This window comes from Apium graveolens, chromosome 10 (assembly GCF_009905375.1).
Source record: "Apium graveolens cultivar Ventura chromosome 10, ASM990537v1, whole genome shotgun sequence".
Taxonomy (NCBI): domain Eukaryota; kingdom Viridiplantae; phylum Streptophyta; class Magnoliopsida; order Apiales; family Apiaceae; genus Apium; species Apium graveolens.
This window is the reverse complement of record NC_133656.1, coordinates 40,751,612-40,765,463: the sequence shown is the minus strand read 5'-3', so window position 1 is coordinate 40,765,463 and position 13,852 is coordinate 40,751,612. Positions and strand designations below refer to the sequence as shown.

The 13,852-nt window shown below is 37.7% G+C and overlaps 1 protein-coding gene across 1 annotated transcript in view; it reads right to left on the bottom strand.

Moving 5' to 3' along the window:
- LOC141690540 (uncharacterized) overlaps positions 1-13,634 on the bottom strand; it is a 35,832-nt gene extending 22,198 nt beyond the window's left edge. The window contains exons 1-5 of the mRNA XM_074495329.1: positions 13,494-13,634; positions 13,233-13,400; positions 12,833-13,044; positions 11,552-11,840; positions 8,272-8,460 (exon numbers count right to left, since the gene is read on the bottom strand). Of these exons, the coding sequence (XP_074351430.1) occupies positions 8,272-8,460; positions 11,552-11,840; positions 12,833-13,044; positions 13,233-13,400; positions 13,494-13,634 (999 nt within the window). The remainder of the gene's footprint in view (positions 1-8,271; positions 8,461-11,551; positions 11,841-12,832; positions 13,045-13,232; positions 13,401-13,493) is intronic.
- Positions 13,635-13,852: the final 218 nt, after the last annotated feature.

The window sequence follows — 13,852 nt, the reverse complement described above, 5'->3', positions numbered from 1 at the left end:
ATCTTCTTACACACAATGAGATTGGGTATGCATTACTCTGCCTTCAGTCTTTTCGAGCCAACAAGTTCTGACATTTTGGCGGACTGGGCACTTTGATGATGGTGGTAAACATGGCACTCCCAGTATTGTTTTCGAAGTGGGTGATTCATCTTATGCAGTTACTCCTGGTACAATACGCAGGGCTCTACATCTCCCAGAAGAGTGTACTTTTTCAATTCCAGAGGAATCAGCTCTTCAGGAGTTAATGGCTAATTTGGGATATGAAAAGAGTTTGGCAAAACTTGGGCAGTTGAAACAGGCTCATATCAGAAGAGAATGGAGCTTCTTCTTCGACTGCATCACCAAAGCTTTTGGGAACAAATGTTCGAATTTTGATGTTATCCCAATTCTGAGTCAGCACATCGGGTATGCTATTATCAATCAAACTCATTTTGATTTTGCAACTGGTATAATTGGTTTTATTGGGGATAGGATGACAGAGGATAGGAATGTTGTCTATTTTGCTAGATTCTGTCAACTTATTTATACTTTTTGTACTGATGAACCTCAATTAGTCAGTTCCTCAACCCCACCTTTTAAAGTTGCAAAACGCTACTTCAATGACCTGGTAAATGCTGACACTAAGAAATCAGTGGTTAGACCATTACAGATTCCTCAGTCTGTAAAACAGATCCTAGTAAATGCTGATCCTGATACTTATAGATCTGTTTACTCTGATGTCCAACCAACAACAAACACCCAAAAACCATCATCCTCAGCACCTACGACTCATTCTACTCAACCTACCCTCAGGAAATATCTCAAATCCTATCTCTCCACTTCACAGACTGTTCAACCCTCAACCTCAGCACCTACTGTGAAGCCTTCATCCTCCAAGCCAAAGAGGACAAAGACTGTTCCTCAAACACCTCAAAAGAGAAGGAGGATTGCCTTGAGAGATGAATCTGATACTGAGGACCAGGTTCCTTCTTTAGAACCTGTTGTAGGTGAAGCTGAGAAAGAGACTTCTCAGAAGGATTCTGGAATTGGGGGAGCTAGGCTTCTCAAGAGGCTTAGAAGAATGACAGTTCCTGAAACTCCCAAGGAATCCAAATCAACAAAGAGATACAAGAAACAGAGGGCACACAGGCCAGTTTCAGATGATGAAGAGGAAGCAGCTAAGGAAGGGGATCAGGAATCTCTGATTTCACAAGACAAGGAATTTGCTCCAGTCACTTCTTCTCCATCAACTCCATCTAAGGAAGCTGTTTCTGAAAAGGCTACCACCCCATCTGTGTCTCCTGTTGATCCAGGCACAAGTGCTGATATTGATGTTTAAAACTTGGTTGTGCCCGAAGTAATTTTCTTAGAAGCTCCAACAGCCACTAATCCTTCAACAACACCTGTTACTGATGCTGTTCACACTCCAGAGTTATCAACAACACCTCCTCTGCATCATAATGCTGATGATCAGACTTTAGGTGAGCATCAGGATTTGGCTGTTGATCAGAACTTAGAACCAGATCAGCAATTAGAGGATGTTGAAGCCTCCATTGCTACTCACACTGTTGTCTTATCAGAAGATACTGATTCTTTAAGTTCTGATGCTGCAAATGCTGGAGATACTGGTGATGCTGCTCCAACTGCAGATGCTGATGCAGCAGGTCCTTCAGGACATGCTCCTCAACAGACTATTCTAAAGTCTGAACTGCTTAAGAAGTTTATTACCAGAGAAGCACCAGTACCTTGGAGTGAAACTCCTGCAGGACAGGAGTGGACTAAGGAATGGAACTCAGTTTTATGTGTTCCAACTGAAAAGCATCTTGCTGAGCACTTGACTAAAGCTGATGAAATGTTAAATTCTGATGATTTCAAAACCCAGCTTAGAGTCACTGCATTGAGTACTAAACATCTACAAGGTCTTCACTCAACTACTCATGCAGAGCTACACAAGATTCAGGAAGAATTTATCAAACAGGAACAAGTTTGGAAAATTGATAAGAAAAAGTTCTTCCAACCTACCTTTGACAGGATTTCTTATATTGAGAAGACTCAAGATCATCAACAAGCTCACAACTGACTGAAATCCAATCCTCAGTGGAATTGCTTATCTCTCTTCTACTACCTGCTGATGCCAAAAAGGGGGAGAAAGTAATTAAGTCCAAATACAAGACTGACAAGACACTGACAGGAAAGGATGATGAAAAAGATGATCAAGGAAACCCTGGAATGGGTAGAGGTCATAGTCAAGGTAGAAGATTCACATCAAGAAAAGCTGAAATCACAAGTCACAGGACAAGTTCTGATACTGGGAAAAGAATAAGTTCTGCTGCTGGTAAAAGGATAAGTTCTGATGAACTTTTAGATCTTGATGAGGAAATGTCAAGACAGTTATTTCTTCAGGAAAATCCAGGAATGGACTTGGAAAGTTTAATGGAAGAAGAAGCCAGGCTTAAATCAGAGAAAGTCACATCTAAATCTGAAGCTTCTGGTAAAAAGCCACTTCCAAAACTCAAAGGCATTGTGATCAAAGAACGGACACATACTGAAGCAATATTGGCTAGATCGCAACCGCAGATAGATCCAAGATCCAAGGGTAAAGAAAAGGTTGGTGAACCTATCAAGGTTTATGTGCCTCCTGGGGATGAAGAAATTACTGATGAAAAGGATAATCTTGCTCTGACTTCAAGAAAAGTTCTTAAAACAACCTCTGACATGGCTCAAGTTGTTCAGAGTCAAGAAATTGTAAGTTCTGATATTCAGAAGAAGCAAGTAACCTCTGACATTGCTCAAGTTAACTTGATATCAGAAGATAGACCAAAGACACTCCTACCAGGATTCACTAAAGCAAAACAGACTCAACCTTTGAAGACTACTGCAAATGGTTTTGAAGAAAGAGTAGTTACTAGAAAGGAAGCAAGAGATAAAACTGGATTGGGAAGTGCTGATGAAAGAAGAATACATAACACTACCAATGATCCAACTTCCTTGAGTGAACCAGGTATTGGAGCAACTCCTGAGAGATTGAATCAACTGAAATTCGTACAGATGGTTTACCATACCTACTTGAAAGAATACATCTTGTTGTATTTCATGACAGATGGTAGGGTTTATCATATAAGACAAAATGCCATTTCATTGAAGTATTTTGATGAATTGGAGCATGTACTATTCTTACTTCAAGTGGGTGACAGAATAACAGGAACTGCTGCAAACTATTTGAAAGAACAGATTCAGAGACAGAAAAGGCTTTATTCTATTAAGTCTGACAGCACATACGTTCCAAAGTACAGAGATCACAATGGTGATATAGTTGAAATGAAGCCCAACACTGCTAAGATTATAACTACCTTTCTGGGGTACAGGGCTGTTGAATTCAATCTTAAGTCTGATAAAGCTTATTTGGTCAGACTGGATCAGGATATAAGAAAAGCAAAGATCAATGATCTCAGAGCTGCTATCTTTCAAATTGGTGAAGATACTGCAGAGCTTAAAGATGCCAAAAGGAGAATGATGGATGAACTTAGATATGCTGAGAGATGTTTGTTGAAGAATTATCTCAGAATAACTCCTGACATCAGAGAGATCAGATGATGAAGCCAAGTCGAAGATCTACAACTGCTTAAATTCTGATATTTGTACAGAGTGAAGTTGTTATCAAAAGTTGAATATTGGTAAAGCTTTAAGGACTGTAAGTTGTAGTTATCTAGTCTAATTCTCATGCATTTGTACTTAATGTTTTTGACATCATCAAATATCTGTTAAACTTGTATATTATGCTAATTTACAAGTTGGGGGAGATTGTTAGATATATTTGATAATGTCATGGCTAATATAATTTATGTTTAGATTTCAGATCTTACTTAAACAGGACAAATCAGTACTTAACCGTTGATCAGTACTTATACTGGAAGTCAGGACTTAAGGATATCAGTACTTATATTTTCAGGAGATAATCATCAGAAGTTAGATATCAGAACTTAAGTGCTGAAGGATGATCAGATAAGGACAGTAGCTGATTAAAGGAAAGAAGATCAAGATAAACATAAGAAGAGATATGCATGAAGAAGGAGTTCCGTGAAGAATGGAATACTTGGAAGAAAAGATATCTGATTGATATATTTTAGGAAGCAGAATTATATTCCATATCAATTAGTGATTATCTTGTAACTGTGTAGTATATAAACACAGACATAGGGTTTACACTATAAGTGTTATCATATTCGAGAAGATTATTCATTGTAACCCTAGCAGCTCTCGTGATATTTGTTCATCATTGAGAGGTAACAGTTCCATACTGTAACAGAGTTTATTATTTCAATAAAGTTTGTTTTTTGTTACATAAGATATTAAAGTTCGATTTGATTGTATTATACACTGTATTCACCCCTTGTACAGTGTGTGTGACCTAACAGTGCTTCCGGGATGAATTGAATATCTTGAACTATGAGCATCTTGCAAAATTTCCGCTTTCAGTTCCGGTACATTAGGTATCGAGATCCTTGAAGCAACACGAAAAATTCCTTTAGCATTCTTCTAACTGGTAATCTCTTCTCCTGTTAAATTGTCGATATCCTGGTCCATTACTTCTTCCTGACACCTTCTTATTTTCTCCAATAGTTTTGGCTTAAAAATCATATCGTAATTCATTTCGGTAGAACATTCTGGTACACGAACATCAATCTCCAATTTATCGAATTCCTTGATTAAGTCCTATGAAGACGTTAACAGGTTCAATCGTTCCTTTCGACTTAACGCATCTGCTACTACATTGGCCTTGCTGGATGATAATTGATTGAAACGTCGTAATCCTTAATTAACTCTAGCCAACGTCGCTGTCGCATGTTAAGTTCCTTCTGGGTAAAAATGTACTTCAAGCTTTTGTGATCTGTATAAATCTCACATCTTTCACCGTACAGATAATGTCTCCAAAGCTTCAGTGCGAGCACAATTACTGCTAGTTAAAGATCATGCGTCGGATATTTTTGTTCATGCGCCTTTAGCTGTCTAGAAGCATATGCGATCACGTTTCCATGTTGCATTAAAATGCATCCAAGTCCTCGATACGAAGCATCGCTGTATATGACAAAGTCTCCTTGATCATCAGGTAACACAAGCACAGGTGCAGTTACTAGTCGATTCTTCAATTCTTGGAAACTTGCTTCATATTTCTCGTTCCATTCGAACTTTTCATTCTTTCGCGTCAACTTCGTCAATGGTGTGGCTATCTTTGCAAAATCTTTAACGAATCTTCTGTAATAACCGGCTAATCCCAAGAAACTTCTAACTTTAGTTGGCGTCTTTGGTCTTTCCCAATTTAAAATAGCTTCAATCTTTGCGGGACCCACTTGAATTCCTTCAATACTAATGATGTGTCCAAAAAATTGCACTTCCTTCTACCAAAATTCACATTTTGAAAATTTCGCATAAAGCTGCTCCTTCCGTAATATCTCCAATGTCGTTCTTAAGTGTGTTGCATGATCTTCTTCCGTCTTTGAATAAATCAAGATGTCATCAATAAATACAATGATAAACTTATCCAGATACTTCTTGAATACTCGATTAATCAAATCCATAAACGCTGCAGGTGCATTTGTCAATCCAAAAGCCATCACAAGAAATTCATAATGTCCGTATCTCGTTCTGAATGCCATCTTTGGAATATCTTCTGCCTTGATCTTTAACTGATGATAACCTGATCGTAAGTCGATTTTCGAAAACCATGCTGCTCCTTTTAGTTGATCAAATAAGTCATCAATGCGAGGTAAAGGATATTTATTCTTGATAGTTAACTTGTTCAGCTCACGATAATCAATACACAGTCGCATGCTACCGTCCTTCTTTTTCACGAACAATATTGGTGCGCCCCATGGAGATACACTTGGCCTTATAATTCCTTTGTCGAGAAGTTCTTGCAACTGCTTTGCTAATTCCTTCATTTCAACGGGTGCCATTCGATATGGAGCTTTCGAAATTGGTTCAGTCCCTGGCGCCAAATCAATAGTGAACTCGATTTCTCGATCCGGTGGAAGTCCTGGAAGTTCATCTAGAAAGACATCGGAAAACTCACAAACTACAGGAATATCTTCAATCTTCGGACTTTCTTTGTTAGTATCCAATACATAAGCTAAGTAAGCTTAACATCCTTGGCATAACAATCGTCTCGTCTGCATCATTGTTAGAAATTTATGCTTTTGCTTTTCATCTTTAAATGTTACCATTTTATTTTCTTCAGTTTGCAATTTCACTTTCTTATTTGCGCAATCGATCTGAGCATTATTACTAGCTAGCCAATCCATTCCAAAAATAACATCAAACTCTCCTAACCTGAAAAGTATCAAATCAACTGAGAAATGACATCTCCCTATCTCAATATCACTACTTGGGCATACTTGATCTACCATAACCTGATCATCATTTGCTAATTTTATGACTATCACTTCATCTAACCACTGAGTCTCACAATCTATCTTAGAGATAAAATCTTCAGAAATAAAAGATCTGGTAGATCCTGAATCAATCAATACTAAAGCATTTACGGAATTCACAGGGAGCGTACCTGCAACCCCATTCGGACTCTGCACTGCTTCCTTCATTGACATGTTGAAAGTCCTTGCCTGGGCTGATTTTGTGGTGGTAGTGGAGGTGGATGTAATGCTAAAACCCTTGGAATACTAGCGGCCATGGCAACTCCTCTGCAGTCCTTGACAACATGTCCTTTTCTTCCACACTGGAAATAAGTGACCTCTGCTCTTCCCATTGGACATTCTCCAGAGCAGTGTCCCCTTTGCTTGCACTTGAAACACGTGACATTTGGCTTATTACAAATCCCCGTATGATTTTTACCACATATTCTGCAATCAGGTATAGGCGGTCGGATAAGTCTTTGTTAAGTTGGGGCAGGAAGTCGATTACCCATCCTCTGGTTGTTTTGTTCTGGTCTCCTGGCATTTACTTTTCCCCGGGCTTGAAATCTCGGCCTTCTGTTGAAACGGTTCTGGAAATTTCCTGGTCCCTTCTCTTTATGAGCTGCTTCTCTCTCACCTTCAATGATCATGGCCTTCTGAACAATAGCCGTATAAGTCGTTAGCTCAAATACAGCTACTCTGCTACGAATCCATGGCTTAAGTCCCTGCTGGAATCTCTTGGCCCGCTTTTCATCCGTATCCACTTGCTCAGGAATAAATCTGGCCAATTCAGTGAACTTGGTCTCATAATCCGCGACCTATAAGTTGTCTTGTTTCATCTCCAGGAACTTGATCTCCATCTAGTTCTTCATGAAGCGAGGAAAATATTTCTCCAGGAAAAGATCAGTGAATCTATCCCAGGTCACTACACCTTCCCCTTCCAAAGCTTTCTTCGATTCCCACCAATAATTGGCTTCACCTTTCAGAAAGTAGCTGGCAAAATCCGTCTTCTGTTCTTCCTCAACTTTCACCAACGTAAAAGCCTTTTCTATCTCCTTCAGCCAAGCTCTTGCCTTTGTAGGATCTATGGAACCGACAAATTCCGGAGGCTTTACTGCTTACAATTGCTTGAAAGTGACTGTAGGTGTTGTTGGTGGTACTTGATGTCCTGGATGAGCGGCTTGCTGTAACATCTGTTGTTGGAACTGCTGTTGTTCCTGCTGCATTTGTTGTTAAATCATCAGCATCTGCTGTTGCATTAGATGAAACATTTGATCCATCTGATTATTATTGTTTTGGCCCTCGGTATTTCCATTAGATGAGTCGGGTCGTACTTTTCTTTTGGGTGCCATCTTTCTGATAATAAAATAAAGGGGTTCTCTTAATAACAATATACTAAACAGGTGTTATGGAATGAAAATAGTCTTTATAATACTAAAACAACGTTAAAACAGTTGATATGGGGAAAGAAAACAATTTATTAAATATCTAAATAAATAATACAGTGCGATGTGTAAATAAATCCTTTTTAAAGTACTTTTAAAAATTTTGAAAACATAAAGGGTACAACATGATTGTAAATAAAACAACATCTTTAAAATATGTAATGGTAAAATAATGAAATAAATGTAAATGCTTAAATGACTGGAAAATAAAGAAAACGTGAAAAGGTTCATCTTATATATATATGGGTAGGACACCAGCTGCAGATGTCAATGCTTGATACAAAAGCCTATGATATGTCAGTCGTACTACTACTGCTATCAGTCAAAACTAGTAGGTACAATTATACAAAATAGTCATACAATACTATGTTGCCTCTATCTACAAAAATATACAAGATACAACACCCCTCCGTCTGCTAGTCTCAGAATCCTGGTGGCACATGGCTCAGCTCCTCCTGCAATGCCTCTAACACTGCCTCAGTAAGTCCCATCGCCCTACGGTATGCTGCCTCTGCACTCATATCCTGCTGCCTCAGATCAGTAAGCTGCTGAGAACTAACTCTGTGAATCTGGCGTAGCCTCTCCCTCAACATGTAGTCTGGGTGAAGTGCTCGAACGGGACCATCCGCCTGGGTCTCAAACAATCCAAGGATCTCTCTACACTGGTTCTGCCATCTAATCCTCTCATCTCTCTCTCCCTGAAAACGCTGATATATAACTGTATGATGCTCACGAAGATCCGTGCGGGAACCTCGAGAAGGTAATGGCCCATCTATACTATCTCGTCCATGAACTCCGGCTGTGGAAACTGATATACCCCGGGAACAGGGGCATAGATAGCTAAAGGGGCAGGAAATAAGACAGGCTGCTCCATAGGTGCATACACTGGTGGCTCTGCCTCAGGCTCCAATGGTGAAATCTCTGGAATCTCGACTGGTGGCATAGGAATCTGGGGCTCTAGATCCTCCCACTGCGGAAGATCAATCATGTCAGGAATATCGAACATCGGAAACTCTAGTGGTAGAAAATCTGGTATTTCTGGCTCAAAATATGGAAAATAATCATCAAAATCTGGTACCTCTGGTGGAAGTGGCATCTCTAGTACTGGTCCAGGTGGCAATGGTGGGGGTGGTGGCAATGGAGGAAAGATCTGCTCTGACACTGGAGCCACTACCGGTGCAACCACTGGGTCTGTCTTGGTCCGCTCCGTAGACGATGATAAAGAAGCCATCTAATATACATAACAATAATAACACAAAAACAATCAAATCACAATCCTAAAACTCATAACTTCTAATCATATAAACAGACAATCCTAACACTCTTAATTATATCCTATCTAATCTTCCTATCTTATCTTAATCCTAACGTTCTTGTTTTCAAGGGTAAAAACCAAAGCTCTGATGCCAACTATAACACCCTCCAAATCCGGGGTATAGATTTGGGGCATTATTAATAACAACTACAAACTAAACCTGCACAAGCGGAATATAAATATGATAATTACCCCGAACTACTGCTACTCAGGATCTTTTAAGGTTAAGAGTTGAAAACAAGAACCACACACTAACTTTATTATAAACCCAAATAAAAACAATCTGTCTCAAGAACTCTCTTTGATACAAAACTTTATTCTATCTACATTCTCACCACATAACTTTTATTCAAACTACACCAAACTTTTATTCAACCCAACATTACTACTTATCCTGTTACACCTGATCTGGAAACTCAAAGCTCTCTTCGGGAATAGGAAGGAACACTCTTGGTATAAGAGGGTCCCGCTGCTTGACTAGCTTCTTGACTACGCGGGTCCTGATGGGTTTCATTCTCTACCTTAACTGTAAAACAATAGGAATAACAATAAAAAGGGATGAGCCAAAATTGCTCAACAAGCCTGCAACAATATTTATGTATAGTATAAAGAGAGAGAAATAAGTGAACCAATAAGCTGCTGGTTTGAACAACCATCTGTATCTGTATAGGATAATAATTTGTCAACACTGGCGAGTACCAAATGAACAAGACTGGAAACAAGAACCAACATATGCACTGTAACCTGCTGATCAGTCAGGACACAGTGCGGATCTATACCCAACTACATAGACCCAACCAATATAAGGAGTACTCAGGCAACTATGGCCTATTAATTAAAGGTCTGGGTAAAACCCAGTCCGCATCGTAACCATCCAGTCCAAAGCTTAGCATCCGGAACAATCGGAATTCTTTTGATGTATCCCAATACCAGGATATATCAAAGTATATGTAACAAGGGTAAAAGTATAGGAATACGAATAAAGGATTCAATAAATTGGGAGGAATCAAGAATCAAAGTGAAGTAGAAACAAGATTCAATAATTTCGTACCAGTGTATATGAACAAAAATTATCAAAGATAACTGATATGGGAAAATGAGATATAATTCACAATTCTGAATTTAGAATAGGGGAAAACTTGGCTTGCACGTACTTAACCTGGTTCAACTCACCACCTTCGGTCTCTAGCTTGCTCTGCCTTGCTGACACTGAACCAATCATAGAAAGATAATCGTTTAGATAACTTACTATATACGTGTATCTCGAATTGATACTACGTAACCTTATCAGTCTACCCATGCATTTCTATCTGACTCGCATATATACACATATAATTATATAGCACGTAAGGTTCACATAACCACGTAAAGCACATAACACATACAGCATATAATTAATTTTTAGACTTATAATTATTTTTAGAATCGATACTAGACTCATATTTATAATAACTAACCCTATCTGATTTTATTACAATTTTTCAGGATTTATTCGACTCGATTCTACCCCTAATAGGGACTATGAACAATTAATTATCACAAGACCACTCTCTTCGAAAAGAAATTATAACTTACAATTATTTTTATTGGATTCGTTTCATTTTTCTGAGTCTAGGGGTCATCGTTTCGCTCAAATCGGACTAACGGTTTAATTATTATGAATTAAACAAGATTTAATTAATTAATAATTAATTATAAATAATTAATTATAATTAAATAATCCTTAATTACATCTTTAAATAATTAACTAATAATTATTGTATTTTAAAATAATTAATCCCTAATTATTAGGATTAATTACTATTTATTACAATTATTTACAAATTAATAATACTTACTCGATTAGATCGATTATTTATAAATAAATAATCGATAAAACTAACTGATACGCTATTTATCGAATAAATACTAATTACTCGAATTATAATCTAATTCAACGATTAACTGCTCGTATAAATACGAGTTACTCGCAATTCTCGAATAACTATCGAATCGCTATTATTACTATACCTATACAACTAATTAATCACTTAATTATCTGTATTTAATTATTCGATACGAATAATTATTACGATATCCTTCGAATAATTATCACTCGAATAATAATTCTAATTATCGAATCCCTACTCACATAAATACGAGTTACTCGTAATATTAACTAGTTATCAAATTATTAATCATATTATTTAATCCTTATTTATTAATTAATTACCTAATTATTAATTAATCACCTAATTATTAATTAATTAGATAACTAATAAATAATTAGATAATTAATGAATTAATTAAATTCTAAATTCTAAATTAATAAAATAATTTAGAAATTAATTATACTATTTTTCAGAATTTAAAACTGATTTTCTGATTTTAGAAAATAGAATAAATATTAAAAATATCAGAAACACATAACAGGTTTCAGGGTTAGGGTTTTCAAGATCAAACCCGAGTCGATTTCCGGGTTGGAACCGGGTCGACGAAAAACAGCCACCGGCAACGACGTCGGTGGTTTTTCCGGCGAGCAAAACACGGCCAAATCGTGTGATTTCAATCCCGTTCTTCTGCGACTTCATTCCAAGACACTTCCCTGGCAACTCCTCAGCCTTTCTCCGCCTTCCTTCGTCGATATCATCACCGGAAAACGAAGAACACCGCCAACAGCGGCAGTTCTCCGACAACACCGAAAACAACACCAAACTTTATGAAACCGGTACGGTTCGATCGATAATTCGACGATCTACACACTCATAACCATCAAGACATCTAACAATCAACGATTTGTAAAACCCGAATTCAAGAACTAAACTCGAAATTACGAATTAAAAATCGACTAATTAATCAACAAAAACGATTACATAATCAGAAACAACGAATCACTAGCTTCAATTTGACTACTTACATGTTTGATTTGGTTAACAGAATCACCTTCAAATCCTCGATTGAATTTATGCCCTGTTCTTCACCAACAAACCCTAATTTCAGAGAATTGGGGATTTTCTTGATTTTTCTGAATTTTCTGATTTTTTTTATAATTAACTAATTAATTAACAGTAAATCAGCTATTTATATTTATGAAAATAATACCCCTAAATAAAAGTAAGGGGCTAATTACACTCCTAATAAAAATATTTGGCCCCAATTTTTATAATTTTCGGGTATTAATAATGAATTTTTAAATATCCAATAAATACAAAATTAATGTCAAAAATTCCCAAAAATTGTGAATATTACAAAAATGCAAAGAAAAATGATGTATGATAATTTCCTGATCATATAAAAATAAAAATGTGATTTTTGTGGGGTTTTTGGTACCCGAAGGGGTCCGGAAAAGTCATTTTTCACGAAAAAGGTAAATTTGTAAAACGTCTAGGGGTTCAGAATAGCGATATGGTATAGGGCATTTTAGACAAAATAGGGCCAATGATTTTGTTTGAAATACGGGCTTTTAAAACATGGTTTTGAGCTGTACGGGTTTTGATATTAAATATATAACTTACGATAGAACACTCAATATATATCCAAAACACGTTTGGATCAAAACAGACAACACGTAACACATAGCAGTTAGGGTTTAATGACTCAACACATTTAATCACATAATAATACACATAATTTATCTTTATTATGATATAATACAAGCATAATTTCTCGGTCGTTACATCTCCTCTCTCGGAACATGTTCTACGTACCATTCATCGAACTGAGTCAGTATTCCCTTTACGACTCTCTGGTACTTGGCCATAGTACCATCATTGTCCTCAAACTCCCCATTAACTTGAGCAACTACAAGTCTTGAGTCTCCGCACACCTTCAGGTTTTCGGCCCTCACGACTCTAGCTAAGCCTAAGCCAGTTATCAACGCTTCATATTCTGCTTCATTGTTTGTAGTTGGAAAATCCAACTTCAAAACATACTCAATCATAAACCCATTAGGGCTTTGCAATACTAGGCCAGCGCCACTAGATTTTGTTTTGGACGCTCGGTCAAAATGGGGAACCCAGTATTCTTTCAGTACCGTTCCTTTATCATTCTCCCCTTCTTCTGGGGTTACTATCTCTTGTCCCCCGACTTCTTAGTCGTTAATAGTACATTTGACCAGAAGTCTGCTAAGGCCTGAGCCTTGATAGCCGTTCGAGGCTTGTACTTGATATCAAATTCCCCTAGCTCAATTTTCCACTTGATGAGCCTTCCACTGGCCTTCAGGCTATAAAGAATGTTCCTCAGGGGTTGGTCCGTCAGGACTTCAATCTTGTGAGCCTAGAAGTATGGTCTCAATTTCATTGAGGCTGTTATGAGAGCAAGCGCGAACTTCTCCGTGGTGGAGTAATTGAACTCTGCTCCATGGAGCACCTTTCTTACATAGTATACAGGCTTCTGGAGCTTTTGCTCTTCCTTCACGAGGACTGCACTCACGGCTTGTTCAAATACCGCGAGGTACAAATAAAGAGTGTCCTCTGGACTTGGCTTAGACAAAAATGGGGCTTCAGTCATGTACTTCTTCAGCTGTTCAAAGGCCTCTTAGCTTTCAGTTGTCCATTCAAAGACCTTCAACTTCTTAAGGGATTTGAAAAAGGGTAGACATTTGTCTCCTGACTTGGAGATGAACCTCCCTAGAGCTGCGATTCTTCCCGTCATCTTCTGAATGTCCTTGATGGAGTGTGGTGGCTCCATGTCTATGATGGCTTTGATCTTGTCGGGATTGGCATCTA